General features: G+C 35.6%; 1 protein-coding gene across 2 annotated transcripts in view; it reads right to left on the bottom strand.

The window, feature by feature from the left end:
* zgc:109889 (uncharacterized protein LOC553542 homolog) overlaps positions 1–23,472 on the bottom strand; it is a 56,835-nt gene that overhangs the window by 7,057 nt on the left and 26,306 nt on the right. The window contains exons 3-8 of one of the 2 annotated variants that reach the window (XM_056461269.1): positions 17,971–18,105; positions 7,353–7,506; positions 4,592–4,709; positions 4,202–4,285; positions 3,658–3,836; positions 730–1,014 (exon numbers count right to left, since the gene is read on the bottom strand). In XM_056461269.1, the coding sequence (XP_056317244.1) occupies positions 730–1,014; positions 3,658–3,836; positions 4,202–4,285; positions 4,592–4,709; positions 7,353–7,506; positions 17,971–18,105 (955 nt within the window). The remainder of the gene's footprint in view (positions 1–729; positions 1,015–3,657; positions 3,837–4,201; positions 4,286–4,591; positions 4,710–7,352; positions 7,507–17,970; positions 18,106–23,472) is intronic. The other variant, XM_056461270.1, reaches the window with a different exon arrangement.

The following is a 23,472-nucleotide window of genomic DNA, read 5'->3' as shown; positions in this document are numbered from 1 at the left end:
CCTATACATGTTTCGTACATTTTCCAGATTATATGCAAGTAAATGAAATGAGTATTTAAACCAGCATTACACAACCTCTCGGGGTGGGTTCAAGATAGAGTTTCGGGGATTTTATCAGTCAGAGTAATAGATATGAAAAAATAAAAATAATCTGATTAAAAAAATTAATGAATTAAAATAATTAAAATACAATTTCAATATACAGGATTCTACTCTTATAAAATTATTAAATCATTGATCAAATGCAATATTCTTTTCGTTCACTCAACGGTTATCTTTTTTTTTTAACCCTAGTACTTAATATAACTAATTAAGTAAATAATTAATTAAAGTAAATAATTAAGATCATAAAGAGTCAACTCAACCTTTATGGGAAACCATGCTTCAGAAACTTTCTATTAGATATTTAAACAAGACATACAGAATACTAAAATACTGGAAACAGAGAAATACTCAAAGAAACAGTTCACCCAAAAAGAAAATTCTGTCATCATTTACTCTAAAACTTTCAAACGTGTTTGAGTTTCTTTCTTCTGTTAAACACAGAAGAAGATATTTAGAAGAACCGTAGCCATTGATTTCCATTGTATTTGTCTTTCCTACAATAGATGTCAATGCTACCATTTTCAAAATATCTTGTAATAAACTGAAAAAAGAAACAAATACTGGTAGAGTACGTTTTCATTTTTGGGTGAACTATCCCTTTAATAGGTGTTCAAATGACCAGACCTGTAGTCTTTAGTCTGTAGTGGGCGTGGCCCGTTGAGAGCAGGGTCTGTGATTGGCTGACCATGAGAGGTCTGAACTCGGCCAATAGTCTGTCTTCCAGGTGGAGCAGCGGAGGAAGGTGCAGGCCGGTAGCCACGGTCCAGAGACTGAGTTTGGACATGAGAGGGGGCCATGAGGTGTTCTTTACCATCGGCAGCAGAATAGGCACTGCTTACTGCCATCTGCTGAGCCGGGTGACTCGGGCTGCCTGGGTAAGAGTGCTCACCCATGTCTGACGCAACCGACCTGATCAGGTAAAACGAGAGAGAGAGAGAGAGAGAGAGAGAGAGAGAGAGAGAGAGAGAGAGAGAGAGAGAGGGAGAGAGGGAGAGAGGGAGAGAGGGAGAGAGAGAGAGAGATATAGAGAGGGAGAGAGGGAGAGAGGGAGAGAGAGAGAGAGAGAGAGAGAGAGAGGGAGAGAGGGAGAGAGAGAGAGAGAGAGAGAGAGATATAGAGAGGGAGAGAGGGGAGAGAGGGAGAGAGAGAGAGAGAGAGAGAGAGAAAAAGAAGACAGAAAAGAAAAATATCTTTATGGAACCTTGAGCGTAAAAATTACAGCTTTAGTATTACCTTTGAACAATTGAATTTGTTTGCAGACATTTTCTGACCATTTTAAACTGCCTTTGCTAAATAAAAACTACTTTAAATAAAGTCTTATTGACCTAAAATTTTATAACGGTAGTGTACAGTATATTCCAGATAGACAGATAGACAAACAAACATATATACACCAATAAGATACTGGAAAACTGCTCTATAGTCCAACATGAATATTTTCTTAATCATTCTAATACATAAAACATAACATATTCATGCTAGGAAACAAACTCGACTGGAAAAAAAAGAATTTAGGGATGCTCATAATAACCGATTCACCATTTACCGAAAGGGTGTGTTTTTAACCGATTAATGGTATTAGTTAAACGATTAAAAAATATTATTATTTTATTTTATTTAAATTTTTTAATTGGCTGCATAAATGTGCAACGCATATTTGTTAAAGGGCATCTATGTTGAAAAATCATCTGTTGGATGCTGTTTGGACAGTGTAGGTATAGTTTAACCAGTCATATTGGGGTGATTTAAAGACAATAAGTCTTTTGTTTTTAATTTCCTGACTTTAAAATAGCATCCTAATCCCTCACATTTTGAGGCCAGCCTCACTTGGACGTTGAAGTGTGGTAATGAATAATCTGATGGGTGTTTTGAGCTGAAACTTTACACACACATTCTGGAGACACAGAGGACTCATAATAAATCTGGAAAAAGGGGTAAACTAGGTGCCTACTGACATATTTTGCCAAAGAAGCAACATGAAAGAAGAAAATTGCCGGTCAAAGTTTGACACAGACGAATTGATGCCAAACCAGCGCTGATGCTGATTGACTCTGTCCTGGATCTGCATTATAAACTCTTCTGTTTATTTACACAATTAAAGAAAGAAGCCGCAAAATAAAACTTTCTGAAAAGTGCTCTGCTTTGGAAACAAGCCGGCTGCAAGTCGGAGTGTCTGGATTTTCTCTCCATCATAAACACAGCAAATAGGCTATAGTTGTGATGATTTAGTATACAACCAATAAATCAACCCTTTTTCCATTTGGAAAATGACAGTTATTAATAGTTCATATAAAATATCCATTTCTAAAATAGCCTACATAATCTACGAATCAAACAAATCCAAAGATATTCTTGATTTTTGCACATAATGAATAACTCCGCACCAAACTGAGGCTTTCATTTTGTAGCTTATAAAACATGTATGCAAATTAATGCAATATCATATGTAAACAACAAATACGCTTTAGTAGCCTGTACTTTACTAAAAGTCAACATATGAGCCTCATCCTTATCTTTCATTACGCGCAGCACACGCACATGAACCGCAAGTGAGAGAGGAAATAAAAGCACACAAGTTCTAAGGTAAAACCAGATGCTCAAGACATAATCTTTAAAATAATGACTTCTATTCAAAATTGACAGAGGTTTGTGATATAGGAATAACAGCGCTGCATTGATTAAATGCATATTTTCAGTGGAGCCATCAATTTAAGGTAGCTTGATATTTTTATTTGACAGAAGAAAAAAACATATAATGAAACAAAACAGCCTATGAAGGTTCTTAAAAAAGATTCACTCAGTGTTTTTGTTTTGAAATCTAAATTTGTCATGTAAGTGAAACATATCTAAGGAATGACTATTCATTTATTTATTTTTTTATTTAGTTTATTCTTTTTTTCTATGCTGTTGGAAACACTGCAGGTGTATGAAGATGCTCTGTTGTTAATTTGTTTGCATGTTAAATTAAATCAGTATTTTAAAATGCAATATTTAATGTGTCAGAGACAAAATAGACAAATCAATATTTTTTAATTAAATAATAATTTAATAATAATCTGACCAGTTAACGGTTAATATTTGGTTAAGAAGCGATGGTTGTCAGTTGGCAAAATTAACTGAAATGAGCATCCCTAAAATAAATTAAACTTACATTTTATTGATCACTTTAATTCATTCATTCATTTTCTTTTTGGTTTAGTCCCTTTATTAATCAGGAGTCGCTACAGCCGAATGAACCACCATCATTTTGATTGATTAAACTGAATTACAGTGGATTTCACAGAATGAAAGGACACACTAAACCTTTCTTAAAATTATGTACATTTATGTTTTTGTGGAATTTAATTGTGAAACAGTGACACCTCCATTAGACAAAAAACAGCATAAAATAGGGCACAGTAGATTGCTGAGTACTCCCCGACTGTATGTCTGTTTGAATGCAGATGTTGGCATCTCAAAGTGTCAACAGATGGCAGTAGTGAGCTTTTCTAAATGGCAGCTCACTTTAATGTTCATTGATTTCCAAAAGCCAAAGTAAATGCGACCACCAACCTGTTGTCTGGGGACAGCGAGCCCTCAGATGACATGCCATGGTATGGAGAAGGCGTGAAGCGGGCGTCTGGGCGAAACTCCTTATCATACGCCATTACATTCCACTCCTGTCTGCGATTGCGAGCCTTGCGAACCTTCTTCACCTCACGGCTGGGATCCTCCACCTGTTTCTGCTGCTCCTGAGACAGAGAGAGAGGAATAAAATGAGAGTCAAACAGAAGAAAACCCCACAGTTGCAGAAAGCCCAGGGTTTCATCACAAAATCACGTTTGGTGAAAGGGAGAAGCTAAAAAGAGTAAAGTCTCACACACGCACACACACACACACACAGATCGAAGTGTCCGCATCAGTCACTGAAAAGTGCTGCGAAGAAAGCTTTCTAGATCATTCAGGCAATGCATTAAACATACACATGCACACACTCAGTAGAAATGCTAGTGAAGAGACTGTCGGGAGAGAAAGTGAATGCAGAAACGGGAGTCAGCATAGTGAGGGATTGACGGATGAGGAGACAGAAGGACTGACAGAAATACAGGTGTCTTACGGAGGACAGGAGGGGGCTTCTGAGAAGGGCCTGCCTGGAGTGGGACTTAGTCTGGTCTGAGTGAGTCTGGCCTGAGCCGCTGGTCTGGAGAGAAGGTAGAGTCTGGGAGAGTTAGAGCTCTTATTCATGCACACCTTTAAAGACATGTCCACTGACGTGTCTCTTTCTGCTCTCTTCTCGCATGTGAATACAGTCTTCTGGTTTGAGGAGAGGCCATAAATCAGTTTTACAGGTGGCCTGCTGGTGTTACGGAAGCGATGGGATGTTCCAGCGCTCATCGAGAAGATCAATAATAATCATGCTAGTAACATTTGCAGCAACGTTTATGGTACAATTACATTTGCGGTATATGACTGTGGAAAGAACAGTAGAAGAATACGAAACACACACCTTCTGTCTTCTCTTTTCTTTTCGCTTGTCCTCTGTGGCTTGCAGCATTTTCTCTCTCCAGAGGATGAAGAAGTAGGAGGGGTCAGTGTAGAACTTCAATGCGTCTTTCTTGTCATCTCTGTAGAAAGAAAGAGAGGGTTTGGTGGCTATGTGTCTGGAGTTGTCTTGAAGTGTTGCGGTAGAAACTGCTGAAAAGGAGTCAATCTGCTAACAAGCTTTGGTAACAAATTGAGTTTAGAGTTCTAGGAGAGTGAATGCAAGAGATTCATCATTTTGTCACACAACACTAGAGATACACATAGAGGGACTTCAGACTTGAGGTGATTTGTGATGAAGGAGAGAAAACAGGAAAGACAAAATGCAAACTAAATATCTTCATTTCTAACTTATCGATTTGTTTGAACCCTTTGGGGTCTGTGGGTGTTTTGTGAGGCCTGGAAAAGTTCTGATGTGCACTGATATGTGTGCTTTTTTCAGTTGCTTATAAACATAAGTGTCTAAAGTTAATACCACTGTAGACAGCATACAGATTGTGTTTATGAGAAAGAAATGTTTATGCATGGTTACTAAAAAAAAAAACACAATATTTGTTCACAAGACTTTTGAGAACTGGACCTTGTAGCCTTGTAGAGTTTTTGTTTCTAAATTATGTGGAAAATCATCTTGTTTACTTGCTTACAGAAAACCATATTAGGAGTTGAGCAAAAACTTCTAAGTACCATCTCAAATTACCATAAAAAAAATGAACCTTTTTCTCAGCCTCCTTTGTTTGTTGAGTTTTTTTTACTTTAAAGACCAGGAAAAGCACTTATTCTTTGCCATTAATGTGATATTCCTGAACTTACAAACAGGATCCTGATAAACATGCTCATTTTAAAGGAAAACTTCAGATGGCATTTAGAGGTTTTTGCATCTAAACCTTTCATATACTGATATATAATAATTTGAAATGTAAAAAATTTGTGAATAAAGGCATATGTGTCTTTTTTTTTAAGTTAATTAAAACGTACAGTTCTACCCTGAATATAGCTAATTTTTTAAAAATTAGAAACATACTGCCTTAAAAAATTTTTTTGAGTAATTGTATAGTCATAATGCATTTCCCACCTGCCACTAGTTTTCGGTTTCTCTTTTATATACTGTATCTATGGAATAGCTAACTATAACATAAACGTATAACTATAAATCATAAATGCCAAAAACAAAAAAAAAAAAGTACTTAATGTAAAATATACAGTAAAGCGATTGGTTGTACAGTGACAAGAAAATAAAAGACACTAAAACAAGATATGTGTGTGGTAGGCATGGGATGATAACTGGTTTCTACCGTGCTTTGGAAAAGTCAAGGTTTTAAAACCGTCAAAATTTTGTTATAGCATTCCTGCGGTATACTGTATGTAAGTTTTTGATTTACGTGTTTTTTACAACTATTTTATTTAGTTTATTGGGAAACAGTCCCATCTCCAGTAGAAAAGGACCATCCACATCAAAAGCTATTGTTCCTAAATATTTTTATTACATTTTCTTTTTTTAGCTTAGTTCCCTTATTAATCTGGGGTCGCCACAGCGGAATGAACCACCAGCATATGTTTTACGAATCGGATGCCATTCCAGCTGCAACCCATCACTGGAAAACATCTATACACACTTATTTACATACATACACTACGGACAATTTAGTCTACCTAATTCCCCTATACCGCATGTTTTTGGAATTGTGGGAGAAACCGGAGCACCTGGAGAAAACTCACGCGAAGACTGGGAGAATATGCAAACTCCACACAGAAACGCCAACTGACCCAGCCGAGGCTTAAAGCAGTGACCTTCTTGCTGAGGCAAACGTGCTACCCAATGCGCCACCGTGCAGCCCCAAAATATTTTAATGTTTCTTAAAATAAAATATATTGCGTTCAATGAGGAAAACGTTTTAGTTTTTTTTAAATCCAGACATTTAAAAGGAATATATTTTAGAGCAGTAATCACAATACAGTGATACAGTGAAACCGTGATATTTTTATCCAAGGTTATAATATTTTCAGAATCTTGTACCAGCTCATGCCTGGTGTGTGAACAAGAAATGACTGAAAAATACTTTGCACTGATCTTTAGGAATAAGATGACCAAGAAGAAATAACACGTTTATATATAATTTATGATGACATAAAATGATGTTTTATATCAAAAATAGGATGTCTTTGAAAATCATGTCTGTTGAATAACACACCACAGGTTACTGTAGGTCAGAATCCAATCATTATTCATAAAAGCATTGAAAACATAAAGATGTTTGATTAATAAATTAGATGTAATTAAATATATAAATTTGGTTTACTAAGACATTTAGTACACAAACTACTATAAAACGTAGACTATCCCTGATAGTCAATATATATAATACTTATAATAATAATTTGCAAACTGCTTACCTATTTATATCAACAATGGATTTTGACAAGTATAACTTATAGTTAGGTGCAGTTGGATATAATAGAACAAAATATTTCACCTCACACCCCTCAGTAAAAACTGATTCTTAGCTCCTAATAAACATCTTGTGCACCTCTACACAGCATCATTACTAGCTTGTAAATGAGCATGTTGTAAAAAAAAGACACTACTCTGCTAAGCTTCTGTTACTGTATGCTGCTGAAGAGTAAGGGTCAGGACATGAGATGCTGCAACTTTTGTTTTAAGCAATATGTATATCTTTATAGAATGTAATTTGACAGATATTTTGAGTTGAGGATGGTGTGGATCTTACCTGTATGGGCTGAGAATATTAAGAGGAGGTGGTTTGTCTCCACGATGGTAAAGCTCCAGGACAGGGTTAGGGATGGAGTTCCTGGAAACCACCTGTTGATCCTGAATGGTGGAGCTCTTGAAGGCCTTCCTCATATTGATGTCTTGAAGAGAAACTAAAGACGGGTGAGAGAGAGACTGTTCAGATTTATGCATTTCATTCATGATTTATTTTACTTAAAGGATCCATTAAGTGATCTGAAATGTGCATTTTTATTCGATGTTTCACGCAATCTCCACTGAAACAGAGTAGCTCCTCCCCTTTAAAAAAACAGCCAATAGCATTTTGTTTTTATCTCAGCTCTGCCAGTGAGGGTGGTTGAGTTCAAGTGCATCAAATGAAGAGCATTTGAACCGTTGATCAATTTAGGTGGAAGTGACAAACTATCATCTTTAGATGTTTATATCAGTTTTATATCTTCTAAATGTAAAATTCTGTCAATGTTTTGAAGCACACTAGCTTATAGATTTTCTTAAAACCAACAATACTGATATTAATAATACATTGAAATATATAATAATAATACAACTGACATATAATACATTATTTTAGATTCATGGACCTTTAAATATGCCAAACGAATACTATATAAGCATTCTAGTGACAAGAAATCTGCCAAAAACTGCATTGCATATCATGATGCTAAAAAGATGGAGAATGCTAGAACTTAGGGCCATTACACCCAGTGACACTAATCAGAGATCAGCTTATTGTTTACTTTACGGTGATTAAACTTGTGATTTAACTAAGACAAGCTGTCTCTAGATGAACATAAAGAGTAAAGGGCCTTAAGGCAGAGCTGTGTTAAATCCCTGCTTAAGTGTCGAATGTGTCTGCTGAAGGAGAGGATGGAGACAGCAGATGGTCATTTTTGTATTCACACGCTCTGCATCTCACCCTGGACTAATCTGAAATGCCACAAACACATACAACATAACAGCCCACATTTAAAGAAGGCCTATTATGTCCCTTTTTACAAGATGTAAAATAAGTCTCTGGTGTGCCTGGAGTGTGTATGTGAAGTTTCAGCTAAAAATACACAACTAATAATTTTTTTGAACTCTTTGAAGCTGTCTCTTTTAGGCTTTGATTCAAGATATGCCATTTTGGCGACTGTCGCTTTAAATTCGAATGAGATTGTGACCCAGCACTTTATTTAAAAGAGCTAGAAACACCTTTACATCAGCATATCGCCATATTCAAAATAGGACTAACGCTATCTTTGTGAAAAACTGAATATGTCAAAATAAGTGGCTGTCTATGGAGACTGGTGTTCATTTGTGAATAGGAAAACTCAACATTTATAATGCCTCTTAGTCGCTGACATTATCTTAAGCAGGTACTGTGTGAAAACACTAAAGGATGACGGCTGCTTCTCCCCAGGGCTGTCTATGCTAATGAGGGAGTGATTGTCACTAATGGGTGGGACTTTCCCCCTCTGATTTTATGTTTTATTTACACATTTATTTATTATCATCCTTTTAGACTTTTTTTGTATCTGCCCAATATAACCGTGATCAATTAAGTAGTGGAAAATCTTGCCTCGTTTACCCAGTTTCTTCTGGATGCGCTAGACCTGTCAACACCCCCACAGAGTGTCTCATGTTCTCTGCTGACCCACAGAGACTGGCCACAATTTCCTAATCTCATAAAATGTCCGGAATTCTTCTTTGCTTTCACTTTCTAAAGCCGTCGTTCGTTAAACGTATGGGTTTTTGCTAGAGCTGTGAACCTACACTGGTCTCAAAATTCGGTTGTGATTATCATGCCATCGATTCGGTTCAATTCAATATCTCGGTGCATCACGGTGCATTGACAATGCTTTGCATAAACAGTTTTATATTTTCTTCTTTTATATATAAAATGTATAAATATATTTATATACTATTTGTTATACAATTTTGACATTTAATACAGTCAGATATATATTAATATACCATTAAAGAACAGCTGTAAGTGTCAGTGAAAGACTGATCCAGCAAACACACATGCATTGAAATTGAGCAGAGTTTCTGCGTTTTTAAGTAGTTGCAGTGTTGTAAATACTTGCGCTCGGCTGCTCGCCTCCCTTGCCATAGTAAGCTATTGAGACATACCGCATATGAGATAAATGATGTCAGTACATAATAACCGGTTATGATTATTACTGAACCAATACCGAATTGTCCGCGTCTGCATCGCGATGCACTGAAGAAACAACTAATTTTGACACCCCTAGTTTTTGCATAACTTTTTTAATTAAGCCTACTTTTGCATGGCTTCGCAGCTGACTGCACGTCGTGAGAGCGTGAGAAGCATTAAATAATCATTCTTTAACTTGAACAACTCAGAAAAACCTTACTTTATACTCGGAGAGGACAAAATGACTGGTCTAAACTAGCTGCAAAATATATGTATACCACAATTTGCCTTATTTAAATAATCTACACATTTGAATCTTGCAATTATAATTTTTAGAGATATTGGCCCAGTTTCACAAACAGGGTTTAGATTAAGCCAGAACTAGACCCCTTTAAATTAGGCAATTTAAGCCACACTTATAAAAATGGCCTTAGAAAAATATATTACTGGTGTGACGTATTTTAAGGCATCTCACTGCAAGTTTTTTTTTTAGTTGAGACAGCTCAAACATGCAACTGAATCTTGACTAGCCTTAAACCTTGTTTGTGAAACCGGGGGATTGTCTGTCATTTATTTCTCATTTGCTGTATATTTTAATAATTTTATTATGTAAATATTACATAGGATATTTTATATACATACAGTGCTCAGCATATATAGGTGCACCCCTCACAAATCTCTAACTTAGGAAGTTATACAATATTATATTTGTGCATATACATTAAATTAGTCAGTACTGAAGCCAAATCTGGAGCTTATCTAAAAAAATGACTTACAATAACAGTGCAATAACTAGTACACCCAAATTTATCTGTAAAAGAACAATATTAAATACAAATAAAAAAAAGAGGAAAAATCAAGAGAAACAAAACAAAAAAAAAAAAAAAATTTGTAGAAATTTTGTAGATTTGCTTGAATTTAATTGTATTATCTTTCTATTTCTAAATATGTTTGGTGACTAAGATATTATTTGAATAAATATATCTGTTTAATAAATCTATTTCATTTAAATGCACCAAAAAAACATTGCCTATGTTCACTGAGAAACGGATAAAAAAATATTCATTTTCAAAATGGGGTGTACTCAATTATGCCGAGCGCTTTATCTAAAATGCTTTGGCATTCAAGTTTGCTTCGAATTTTAAAGAGAAGAAGATTTTACCTGTCAGTGGTTGCACACGACTCCTGAATAGCATAAAAAATTGTGGATTTCTTTTTTTATTTAACAGTTTTTTTTTACTTTAACCCATTGAAAAGAAACAGCACATAACAGTGTAATAATAACTAAAAATATTGTTCAAAATTAAATAATGTTTTGTTTGTCGCATATAGTTAACTATTTATGTGATGTGGGTAAATGGTGTGTTTCAATCCGGCTACCAGTATATTTCAAACCTGTGAGAAGCACTGCAATCAAAGTGTTTTTATCAAGTGTGGTTAGAATTAGTAAATTTTTTAACAAGATGATGGCTGTATTTCCAGACTGTTGCCACACAACTGTGTTTAAACCCCTTATAAAAGTGATTTTTACATAATAAATCTGCTTTAAGTGCATCATCATGACCTCTATAGCATGTGGAGTTTCTGCTTTACAGTTTTTTTATTTGTTAGTTTTTTTTTTTTATGGAGGAGAATATTTAGCAGTTTTTCTCTGAATATATTTTAGTAATTTACAGAAAATTAAATAATTTTAATTAAATAGTAATTCATATTGAATTCTAATATGCAATTACATTTAAATAAATGCAAATTAATTAAAGAAAGACCATTAAAAATAAAAAGAAGAATATGATGATCAAAAAACATATCTGTCTCTGCAACATGAAACTCATGCCATTGATATTTATGCCACTGTGTTGATATGAATGTTTTAGCTGAGGGCCAAAACAATAAGATAAATAATTTACATTGGTTAGTCTGTCACTGAGGGGGCGGGTCTTGTTTTGGTGTAAAGAATGCTGAAGCGCCTCAATCGTCCTCTAATTATGTATGCCAGAGAAGAACACTCACAATATTAAAGCGCTGGCTGTGCCTCAGGGCCCACTGTACTACTTTATTGAACATTAATAATTCAAGACTGCCTGATCTGATGGCAGGAATGGTGTATGAGAGGTCAAACCTGGGACAACTTATAGAACAAGGTGTTTCAACTTCTCAAAATATAACAGTACTATGCTATACAGTGCAGCTGTAATGCAAGCAGTATCTCTCTTTGTCCCCTATAAATGTTAAGTTATTTAATTGTATTTTCTATATAGAGCCAGATCAACACAGAAATCATATAAGCTTCCTTTCCTACAGGAAAAGGTTTATATTTTGATCTTTTATTTAACAAACAAAATCTTATTTACATGACAGCATGTCATTTTCGTCTCTACATATTAGATGTAGACTTAGTATTTATTAACACATTAAATATTTGTTTCATTGTAATCTTGACTAAACATTATAGAAACGTGCGGTCTGTTTTTATTATTATTTCAGGCTACTTGATACACCAGACATTTAATGGTCATTCTGATTTATAAAATGAATCCCAAACAAAAAGCAGATCAGTTTTACTTCTATAGAATACTGGAGACCAAATGCAAAGGAATAACATTTAGGTAATAGTGTATATGATTTTTAATAATAATTTAATGCTCTAAATCTCTCAATAATCTGTCTTCATTCATTCATTCATTCATTCCTTTTCTTTTTTTTCGGATGCCCTTCCAGCTGCAATCCATCACTGGGAAACATCCATACACACTTATTCACACACATACACTATGGCCAATTTAGCTCACCCAATTTAACTGTACCACATGTCTTTGGACTTGTGGAGGAAACCGGAGCACCAGGAGGAAATCCACATGAACACGGGGAGAACACAGAAATGCCAACTGACCCAGCTGAGGATCGAACCAGTGACCTTCTTGAGGTGAGGCGATCGTGCTACCCGCTGCACCACTGTGAGCCCTACTCTGTCTTCATCTGTTACAAATATTCCTTTAAGTTTTGAGATAAGAGATACCTCCTTTGTCATGGTATTTAGATAGTTCAAGTACAAATTATTCTCAGTTTTAAGTCTGGACGACTGACTATAAATAAATAATTACAACAGACATAAAGTGGGGGATGGGATGACATTTCTGCAACTACCATAAATACCAGCAAACCACACAATCCTTTCTGCTAACACACGTACGTTGGTATTAGTGGCGACTCTCCAGAGCCATAATGTTTTTTTAAATGTTTTTTTAATGCTGTAAACAATACTTATTATATTACTGTACCCTTAAACCAAACACACACAGGAAACCTGTGGCAAATTTTAAATGTCAAAAGACCCCATTAACTATGATTTTTGTTGTGAGTGTCCTGAATTACAAGGACACAATGCATGTCCTCGTAAACCAACTTAATGTTGGAATATATACAGTGCTCAGTATAATGAAGTACACCCCATTTTGAAAATGAATATTTTGATCCATTTCTCAGTGAATATAGGCAATGTATTTTGGTGCATTTAAACAAAACTGATTTATTAAACAGATATATTTATTAAAATAATATTTTAGTCATCAAACACATTTAGAAATGAAAAAATAATACAATTAAATTCAAGCTAAATATTGCAAAACAAATAACAACTTACAAAATTACAGCTAAATTTTTATTTTGCTTCTCTTGACTTTTCTTCTTTTAAATTTGTATTTAATATTTTTCTATAACACATAAATTTGGGTGTTCTAGTTTTTGCACTGTTATCGCAAGTCATTTTGTTAGATAAACTCCAGATTTGGCTTTAGTACTGACTAATTTGATGTATATGCACAAATATAATATTGTAAAGCTTCCTTCCTATTAAAAATATGAAGTTAAAAGATAGATTTGTGAGGGGTGTACTTACATATGCTGAGCTGTAGGGATGCACTGATCTTGATACTTGGATTAGATATCAGTTCGATACCGCATATTTTTGCTGGATCGAGTATCGGCCAGCTGGTACCGATCCAAATCCGGTCTTGCGTGTGCGCTATATTCGGTGTAATTTATAAGCCAACAAAAGCCATGAAGGTAGGTATAAGGCACTAGAAAGTTATCATGTAGGCCTTCTATATCCCAAATGTTCTGAAGCCATTCAATAGTTTAATGTGAAGCACAGATGAATATTCAAGTGCTTAAATTCATGTTCAGTTCAGCGATTCCCTCCGCTGAGCCTGTCAATCATTCTTCATTTATTCACAATTCAAACTGCGTGTCGCATTCATGACAATTTGAAAAACTTTCTCCAAGGCTATTTGTTCCTGTTAATATAAGTAATCAGTGGAGAAATGCATTTAGTTTTAAACTAAATTAGTTTATTTTGACCTGCAACAAGGAGTACATTGCTTTTTCTAAATCATGTTGCACTGTGTCTGTTAGATTGGCAGATCGCATTCGCAACACTGGAGTAGAGGGGGTTATTACCTGCTCCTAACACACGAAGTAGGCCTACCTGAAATTCTTGATGAGAAAAGGCTCAATAATACATTGGACAGATCCTCAACGCACTCATTTCTTCCCTTTGTGCTGCTAAGTTTTGAAAGTGTCCGCAGATACCAGAGAGCTGTGCGCTGTGTCTCAGTGATGCATCAAGCGCTTCATTCATGCACCAGCTGCACAGACGCGACGTGTGTCAATCTGTAAAAATATTCTCACAATGAATTTCCATTCTCTCATCCTTCCGACTGAGTTTATTCTTCCGAGGGAAATACTTTCAGTGCTTTGAATAGTTTGTAAAGCCTGGCTCATAGTGGTCAAAGTAGTTGATTAATAAAAGTGAAACTGACAGGCGCAATATTAAAAATTAATGTCATTATCAGAAAAGGGAATGTTTATTAAGTAAAACTGGTACCACAACAGTAAGTATAAGCTGGACCACAACAGATCAATGTCATAACGAACGCTCAAAAAATGTAGTCTATAGTTAACAGCAAGCATCATGTTTTTAGTTAGATGGTGTCGTCTGTCATATACAGTAGGCCTATAGGACTGTTATTTTTACTACAGAAGATATATGCAGGGTTCATACGCATTTTAACTACCAAAATTCCATGTTTTTTTCAGGATTTTTCCAAGACTTTCAAGTAAATTTTGATGGCCTAATGTTTCATGCAATGTCTACATATGCGATAAACCGCAGCGGCGATCACAGCTGATCCATGATAGACGCGGTGGAGAAAACTCTGCAGACATGTGCTCGTGTCTGTATCCAGAAGTAATCGCTGTAACAACCAAGAGGAGAGGAAAAGTGACGCCAGCAGTTCAAATGGGCCACAGTGAGAGAGAGAGAGAGAGAGAGAGAGAGAGAGAGAGAGAGAGAGAGAGAGAAATGGAGTTTACTTTCATTCTCTCAATCGCAGTGAAATAGGGTCCTCTGCTGTAAGTATCAGAGAAAGGCTGTCCAGCAAACACACACACACACTGAAATTGTGAACAGTTTCTGTGTTTTTAAGTAGTTGGAGCGTTGTAAATACTCGCCTCCCTCGCCATAGTAAGCTACAGCGACATAGCACATGAGATAGATGACGACAGTACATAATAACCCGTTATGATTATTACTGAACCGATACGAATTATCCACGTCTGCATCGCAGTGCACCGAAGAAACAATGCATTTTGACTTTGACTTTTGATTATTTTAAATAAATATATAAATAAATAAAAATAAAATCTGCTGATTTATGTGGAATGATTTTGAGAGTGTAGGAGCTAACACATAATATAAAATAACTTTGAATTAAAGTTTAGAATCAAAATCCAATTGGAACCTATTAGAATTTGTTTAGTAAACAAAGCACCAGCAAGTCTCTCATATAATACAGACACAGACACACACAGATGCTCGCTCACTCAGACAATGTTGTGTCTCTTCCTCACAGTGAGATGTCTTGATATTCAGAAAGCATCTCCTTCTTTGCTCCTCTTTTCCCTCAACAAGCCTTCATTGGATATGCAGCACGCATAAACCCCAGATCACCATCAGGTCAGACAGATGCACACATTAGAGAACCATAAACACACACATATATGCGCGCTGTGGCTGTGCATTCCCAGCAGGCCCTGCTTTGAGCATGGTGTGGTTGAGAGGTCATCGCTCACCGTGAATCAGGTGATAATGGAATGCACAGACTTTAAGAGAAACGTCAATGTTTCTTCTCCGTAAGTGAGGGGTCACAGGGGAGCTGGAACATATTAAACTCTCTTTATCGGCTCTCTAGTTATTGATCTCAGCCCGGCTGGATGTTTTAAATAGACGAGGACATCGCTACAACATGCATCTTTATTTTGCGTACTAACAAGATGATGCATTGTGGGACATGCCATCAAAAAGTGCTGATCAGATAGCATTTAATCTCGTTTTTAATTGTTTGGTTTGGTTTGAAGAGGAAAAAAAATTAAAAAGCAAATGTCTCAATATCATTTTGCGTAGTCCCTTTGCATGTGAATACACTTTTTAATTCATTCAGCGGCTTAAGTAATCCAGTAATAAAATCTTTAAATCTCACATGACTATGTAAATGGCTAAAATCCAGCATTTAATATTGTCTTACAATTACAGCTCTATATTTAAAGTTTTTCTTTCACAAAAATAATTTGATAACGAATACAGCCTTCTCTTCAAACAGCGGTTCTGTCAATCTCTTTAGTAAATTACAGGTTTGTGAATGTTTATTTCATGTATAAAATCATTAATATGGTGCTAAAAATATATTTTATACAAAGCAGCATAAACAGATATAATTTATGTAACATTATTATTTTTTCAGAATTCAATTACTTTTGGGCAGCAAGGTGGCCCAGTTGTTAGCACTGTCACTGGTTTGAGTCCGGCTGGGTCAGTTGGCATTTCTGTGTGGAGTTTGCATGTTCTTCCCGTGTTGGCATGGTTTTTCTCCGGGTGCTCCGGTTTCCCCCACAGTCCAAGAACATTAATTGAATTGAATAAACTAAATTGGCCATAGTGTATGTGTGTGTGTGAATGCAAGAGTGTATGGGTGTTTACAAGAACTCGGTTGTGGCTGGAAGGGGTCCGCTGCATAAACATATGCCGGAATAGTTGGCGGTTCATTCTGCTGTGGCGATCCATGATAAATAAGGGACTAAGCCGAAGGAAAAAAAAAAAGAGTGAATGAATAAATAATTACTTTCGCTATTGTAAAAAATGTGTTTAAACAACTAAATGAGTTTAAAAGTTGACAGTCATGTATATAAATGTTAAAATTATATCAATGCTGTATTATGACTTAATAAGGAAAAATTTAAAAAATAAAATAATTCTAATATTTTTACTTGCATTACTCAATTCAAAGTATATTTCATTGGTTTCTACTGCTTTAACTTGTAATCCAGTAATCCATATATGTAACAGATTATTCAAATTTTGCAGTAAAATTATTGACCAAAACTATTAGAAATTTTTAAATACGAACACATACAGTTGAAGTCAGAATTATTAGACCCCCTTTGATTTTTTTTTCTTTCGTTTTTAAATATTACCCAAATTACGTTTAACAAAGCAAGGTTTTTTTTTTTTGTTTTTTTTAAACAGTATTTCCTATAATATTTTTTCTTGTGGAGAAAGTCTTATTTGTTTTATTTTGGCTAGAATAAAAGCAGTTTTTCATAAAAAAAAAATCAAAATTTTAGGGGCAATATTTTTAGCCCCTTAAGCAATATTGTTTTGTCTCTTATAACAATTGTCTGCTATAAAATGATTTGCCAAATTACCCTAACTTGACTAATTAACCTAGTTAAGCCTTTAAATTGCACTTTAAGCTGAATACTACTATCCTGAAAAATATCTATTAAAATATAATGTACTGTCATCACGGAAACGACAAAAGAAATCAGTTATTAGAAATCAGTTATCTTTCTGTTAAACAGAAATTGGGGAAAAAACTGTACATATATATGCATGTGGCTGTTTTCCAGCAATCTGTGCTGGTTTTTACTCATGTAAAGTATATGCTATTTGGTGTATTTAGTGGTTTATTCCACTGTGGAGACCCACTGGTAACAAGCAATAATGCTGTTAAATAGTAATACTTCTCCCTCGTCTACTTGTGATCCGATCAACCACAACACATCTTAATACGAGTTATAAACCTGGCCAGAGCCACGATGAGCTCTGCTATCGGTTTCATTAATCCAGACAAGAAAACGGTGCCACCGGCCACTGGATTTTTCAATTCCGCTGAGAGAAGAACAAAAGCAAGAGATGAGAGGAGAAGAGGGAGGAGTAAAGTGATACAGTCTGATGTCTCTCTCTTTCATGGCAGAGAAAGCTGGGTCATCCCTCTAACTACAGGCTAAAAGAAGACCATTATAGAAGACAGCACTGGAAGGCAAGGGTTCTCTTGTGCTGCTACCTGCTACAGCTCAAAGCTTTGATAAGATCTGGAGATGATGGAGAGATTATTGATGTTACCCTCTTCCACAGTGGAGTCCAGCTGGGTGACTTTGATGGCCAGCAGGTCCACTCTCTCCTGCAGGTTATTCATACGCATGTAGAAACTGTTGGCTTCATTAAACAGCTCTCCGAAGATGTCCTCCGCGTGTCGGCCTGCAAAATGGATGGAGACAGAAGCTAAGAAAAAAGTCATGCTGAAAAGACGAGCTGAATTTTCATGATAATTTTGTTTTTTATGTTATTGATGAAAAAGCATAGCGATGCATTACAACTGAACAAAGAAACAAAGATGTTATAATATAGATAAAAATAGACAGACATACATTACATCTGTGCCCACATTAAATTTACAACATTGATTTTACATTCATAGAGCATTTAACACACTAAGGGCCCTATCATACACCAGCACAATAAGGCGCAAGACATGTTTGGTGCGATTTATTGCTATTTTTAGAACAGCGCAAACCTAATTTTCACATTTTGCACCATGTTGTTTAAATAGCAGATCCATTTGTGCCACTTTGTGGACTCATGGGTGTTCTGGCCAAAAAAGGAGGTGTGTTAAGGTGCATTGTTGGGGAGTTACTATTTTGTAGTATTTATTATATGCATATTTATATTTGTTTTAATTAAAACAAGTTTAGATTTGTCCACCTGTCAGGTTTTGGAGTATGCATTATGCATCACCACATGGGGCATAAGAGTAAGATGTGTGTTTGGATATAACTCATTAGAACTGAATTTACAAATAGTTTTGAAACAAACCTTTGCGCTTAACAAACGAATTTAAATATGTAGGCTAATGGATGTCTTCAGTGGAGTGCGTAGAACATTGTTTCCTTATCCACGAAAGGAAAAGAGTAGAGTAAAAGTAAACTAAAAAGTATAGAGGTCGAATGGAGGAAGCTTGTTCTTTATCCTCGCGCTGCAGATGGTCTGTTTAACAGCTTTCTCGCTAGTGAAGCGTTCCCTTTTTTCCACTAACAAAATCCACCATGTAAATAGCAAATGTGCCATGGTGCCACACAACTGACTCTTAAAGGGAATGTGAGATGAGACTCTGATTGGTTTAATGCATGTTTTGCTCAAAACACACCAATAACTCATTAAGAGAATAAGCACAACACTGTTAGACCATGCGCCGCGGCACAGAGCGTATTTTTCCATCCTTAAAATAGCAAAAGTGGATTTAGACATTCCCTAAATGCTTTTGTGCCATGAGCTTTAGACTTTGCTCCTAGATCATTCAAATAGAGCCCAAAGTGTGTACATTTTTTTTTCTGAAAAACAAACAAATAAAAAAAAAGTCAATACATGTGAAATTAGACATTTTTATGTATAACTAATATTAATGTAGAGATTAAAAACAGTTACTGAATACTTTTTATATTCTTTAAATGATTGGCTGAAATTAAGTAAAAGCTTGTTTGAAGGATAGAGGCAAAGATAAAGATTTAAAATGGCACTTTTATCCATAAATAGAGTCGTTTAATGTGTCATCAAAAGATTCTTGTTCTAAATATGGCTGACAAGTTTTTTCCTTTATTTACATACCTGTATATTTGGGCTGAACTATATATAGTTTGAGCAACTGTAACACAATATGTATTTCCGCAATAGTCACATTGCAGTATTAGATCATTTATTAAAGACTAATAGATAAAAGACATTATTAAAAATGTTTTTTAACCATTTACACAATGGCCATGTTATTTTACATTTGATTTTGTTATTTCACCGTTTAATCTCTCTATTTGAATACTGTTAGATTCCACAGAAAACCAGAAAACCATTTTTGATTGCAATTTATTATAATTAATGCAGATGCACTGCATGTAAAAAAAGACTTGATCATCCCAGTCGATCTAAAAGAACTATCTTTCCAAATAGAGCTATTAAAATTATCACTATATTCATATCGCAATATACATTGTGGCAAAACAAAATATCGCAATGTCAGATTTTTGCAATATCATGCAGCCCTAGCTGCCCTACTGTATATAATATGTTGCTACAAGGAAAAACATCTTAGCGAGTGTCTTCTGTATAAATAATCAGGACAAAGCTACCTCAGAATTAAAAGGATCTCTCAGCATTCTGCATAATATTGACATATTAAGCTTTGTTTTTTTCATTAAATATGACACAACTGATTTGGGCATCAACTTATATTAAATGATGCCAAAATGGCAATAAATAAATAAATAAATAAATAAATAAATAAATGCTGTGTAAATATTATCATCATATATTCTATAAATGTCTAAAGAAGAAAAAAACAAATCATGTTAAGTCTATAAAATTAATTTTGACAAAATGGTAAAAACATGACAAAGATATTACACAGTCAATGTATTTACATCCATTACCGTAACTATGATGCAAGTAATTAACTTATAAATAACTTCCAGGGTTAGTTGACACAGAACTGAAAATTCTGTTATTAATTACTCATCGTTATGTTGTTCCAATCCCCCGAGACCTTCGTTCATCATCTGACCACAAATTAATATATTTTAGATAGCGGTCTCATCCACCAAACACAGAAAGTCCAGTAAAGGAACCAAAAAGATTGCCAAACATTCCATGTGACTTCTATGCGATTCAACTGTTAAAAAAAAAAAAAAATTAAAACTCACTTTGTTCACTAATGTCTTTCATATCAGATCAGTGTGAATGTTTACTACAGGCAATATATTGCTTGCATATTGTGTGCAGACTTCAATGGCAATAAGTTGTACTTCCCTATACTAGTAAACACACACTGAAGACCTGACACGGGAGAGAAGATATAGGCGGACAGTGTCGTTTTCACAGTCTTTTCATCTTCGTATAATTACAGTTGAACCACTAAAGTCACATGGAATGTTTCTGATTCCTTTCCTGGACTGTGATCATCTAGGGACGAAAAATGTCTATAGAGTATGAGGTTTCATCTATAATACTAGAGGATGAACTGATACCACTTTTTTTTTTTTTTTTTAACAAACCGCTACGGGTACGATTATTTTAATCTGTATAGACGAATTACCTTGTTTGTAAACATTAAAGATGCGAGCGCAACGAGGTTGCAGAAAAAACCAGGAGAGCTAGCATTTACAGCGAGGGAATGACATCCGATGTGGTACAGAGTTTGTTGTTGTATTAGAGATAAGTTATGTTGATTACATATTATACATATTATTTAGATAATGCTTTCAGCGTATGATAACAGTTTGTCACCCAGTGACAAGCACAGTTATTCAGCAAAATTAACGCTAAAGTGAGCGGCGTTCGTCTGACAGATCCATTTGCAATAGCACCCTCCCAATGGATATTGGATAAGACGAAATAGCCAAGCATCCAGCATGAAATATACTATCTCAGTGAAACTCCATGTGTTTTTACAAGAGAGAAGTTCTATAAGTCTTTGGATGCCAACAATTTTGTTCTGTGTGGTCATGTGCAAGAAATAATGTTCCATGATTACCAGATTCAAAACTTTGTACTGCTAAAAACCGAGGTTCTGCCTAGCCAAAGACAAGGAAAGAAGACGGAACTGTACAAGGCCTGGGTAATTAATCATCAACAAGCAAAACAACGGCATTCTGACAGCAAACTGCACCTGTATGGCAGGGTATGTGACTTTACATGTTTACATTTCATTCCAAGCATTCAGTGTCCGCAGTTTAATTAACCATATTTAACTGTTTTTGCTAAAATCATTGCTGCAATCAAAAACGAGTAATGTGTATGATTCAGCATAGCGTGAACTTACCGGATATAAAATGAGAACTGCAGAGTCGAGCATTTTTAATTAGGTCCTCACTCCATTCAGCTCTCTTTTAGCCAAAGACATATGCGGTTGGCATTAAAAGCAGTGTAGTGTTCGATAAAAGTTTTGGCATCCTACTGCATAACACGACATGTTTGCTATTGCAAGCTGTCTTTTTTTGCAACCAGGACCCCGTGTGACATCATGTTTGCGTTGGTAATTCCTCTTTACTGGCCGATACCAAGTTCCGATTCTGATACTTTTTAGATTTGATTTCAAAGCAATTAATTTATAAGGAGGTTTTATTTTTTGCTTGTAACAAGGATGAACACAAAAATCTTTAACAGAATATACACACAAATATACACACAAATATACACACATTGTTGATAACCCTGCAAATCCATAGATCTTATCAATTACTGATTAAGCATGAACTTATCAATTACTTGATTAAGCGCAAGTTATCCTTGCGCTGACACGCGTCTATGACTTCACACATTACATAATCAAGTGTGTGCAGTTTACATTACCTTATGGATTCACTCTCTTGACATTGCATTTTAGGGTAGCATTAGGCTTGGGCGGTAATATGGTTATATGGTATACCACGGGATTTAAAAATAGCAACTGTGTCAGTTTCAATACCATTCTACAGTCATAAAAACCAATGCACTTAATTGGGAGACAAGTATTAAATAATAAATATTATTTATTTAATGCCTAAATATGCGCATGCGTGATTGTCATCACGGGACAGTGTGGATGAGAGAAAGAGAGAGAGAGAGAGAGAGAGAGAGAGAGAGAGAGAGGTGAGGTAAGATGGCAAGTCACGCACCAAGTGACCTGGTCTTGAAAAACAACACAACCTCTGCAGTTTGGCAGTATTTTCGGTTTCAACCGAACGAGAAGGGAGACGTGGTAAATACGAACTAGAGGTCTGCATTCCCGCTGCTGTACCGCGGGAGTTGCGGGACCCGACCACATTTCTTGCGGTGCGGGAAAAAAATTTGCGAATAAATTGCGGGAGCAGTCGGTAACTCTGGTGTAATTTGAACGGGATGCCGTTTATGTGTGTGTGTGTATTTGTGTGTGAACGAGAGAGAGCCTGATGCTGTGTGTCGCTTGGTGCTCTCTATATGTGTGTGTGTGTGAGAGAGAATGAGAGCGTCCCGCGCAGATCTCTAATACGAACAAGACAAATAGGTGACCACGAACGCATATATCGCTGTCTGAGCCTTATGTCATAATTTTTTTTATTATGCACGGTAATACCGGATACCGAGGCAAACTAGGGAGGAGGTTTGACGGTATCAAAAATTAGATACCGCCCAAGCCTAGGACGCATAAACCCTGTAATGCGCAGTTCTTCTTTAAATTCACAAGTTCTGCCATTTGATCCGTGGGTCAGATCATCAAAAAGTAGGCTACATGATGTTCAACTATGGTTGGGTCATGGGTGTATAAGATAAACAGCTGGTTAAGCAATCTTTGGTTACTTTCTCTAAAATATTAAGATGTTTTAAGTGATTTTATCTTGATATACTGCTACAAATACGCATTCTCTCATATTAAAAACGTGCAACCATCATTTCACAATGTTTCTGAGTTTCTCTTCCGACCGAATTCATTCTTCCTAGGTAATCTGGGAATACTTTTAGTACTGCGAAAAGGGAATTGAAACTGAAATTGACAGCCGCAATAGATGATTTATTCTCATTAACAGTAAAACTACCTTCATTCATGTTTTGAAGATGAACAAA

The sequence above is a fragment of the Danio aesculapii genome, chromosome 7 (assembly GCF_903798145.1).
Source record: "Danio aesculapii chromosome 7, fDanAes4.1, whole genome shotgun sequence".
In the NCBI taxonomy this organism is placed as follows: domain Eukaryota; kingdom Metazoa; phylum Chordata; class Actinopteri; order Cypriniformes; family Danionidae; genus Danio; species Danio aesculapii.
Note: the sequence above shows the minus strand (reverse complement) of the source record. Positions and strands in the feature narration are given on the sequence as shown.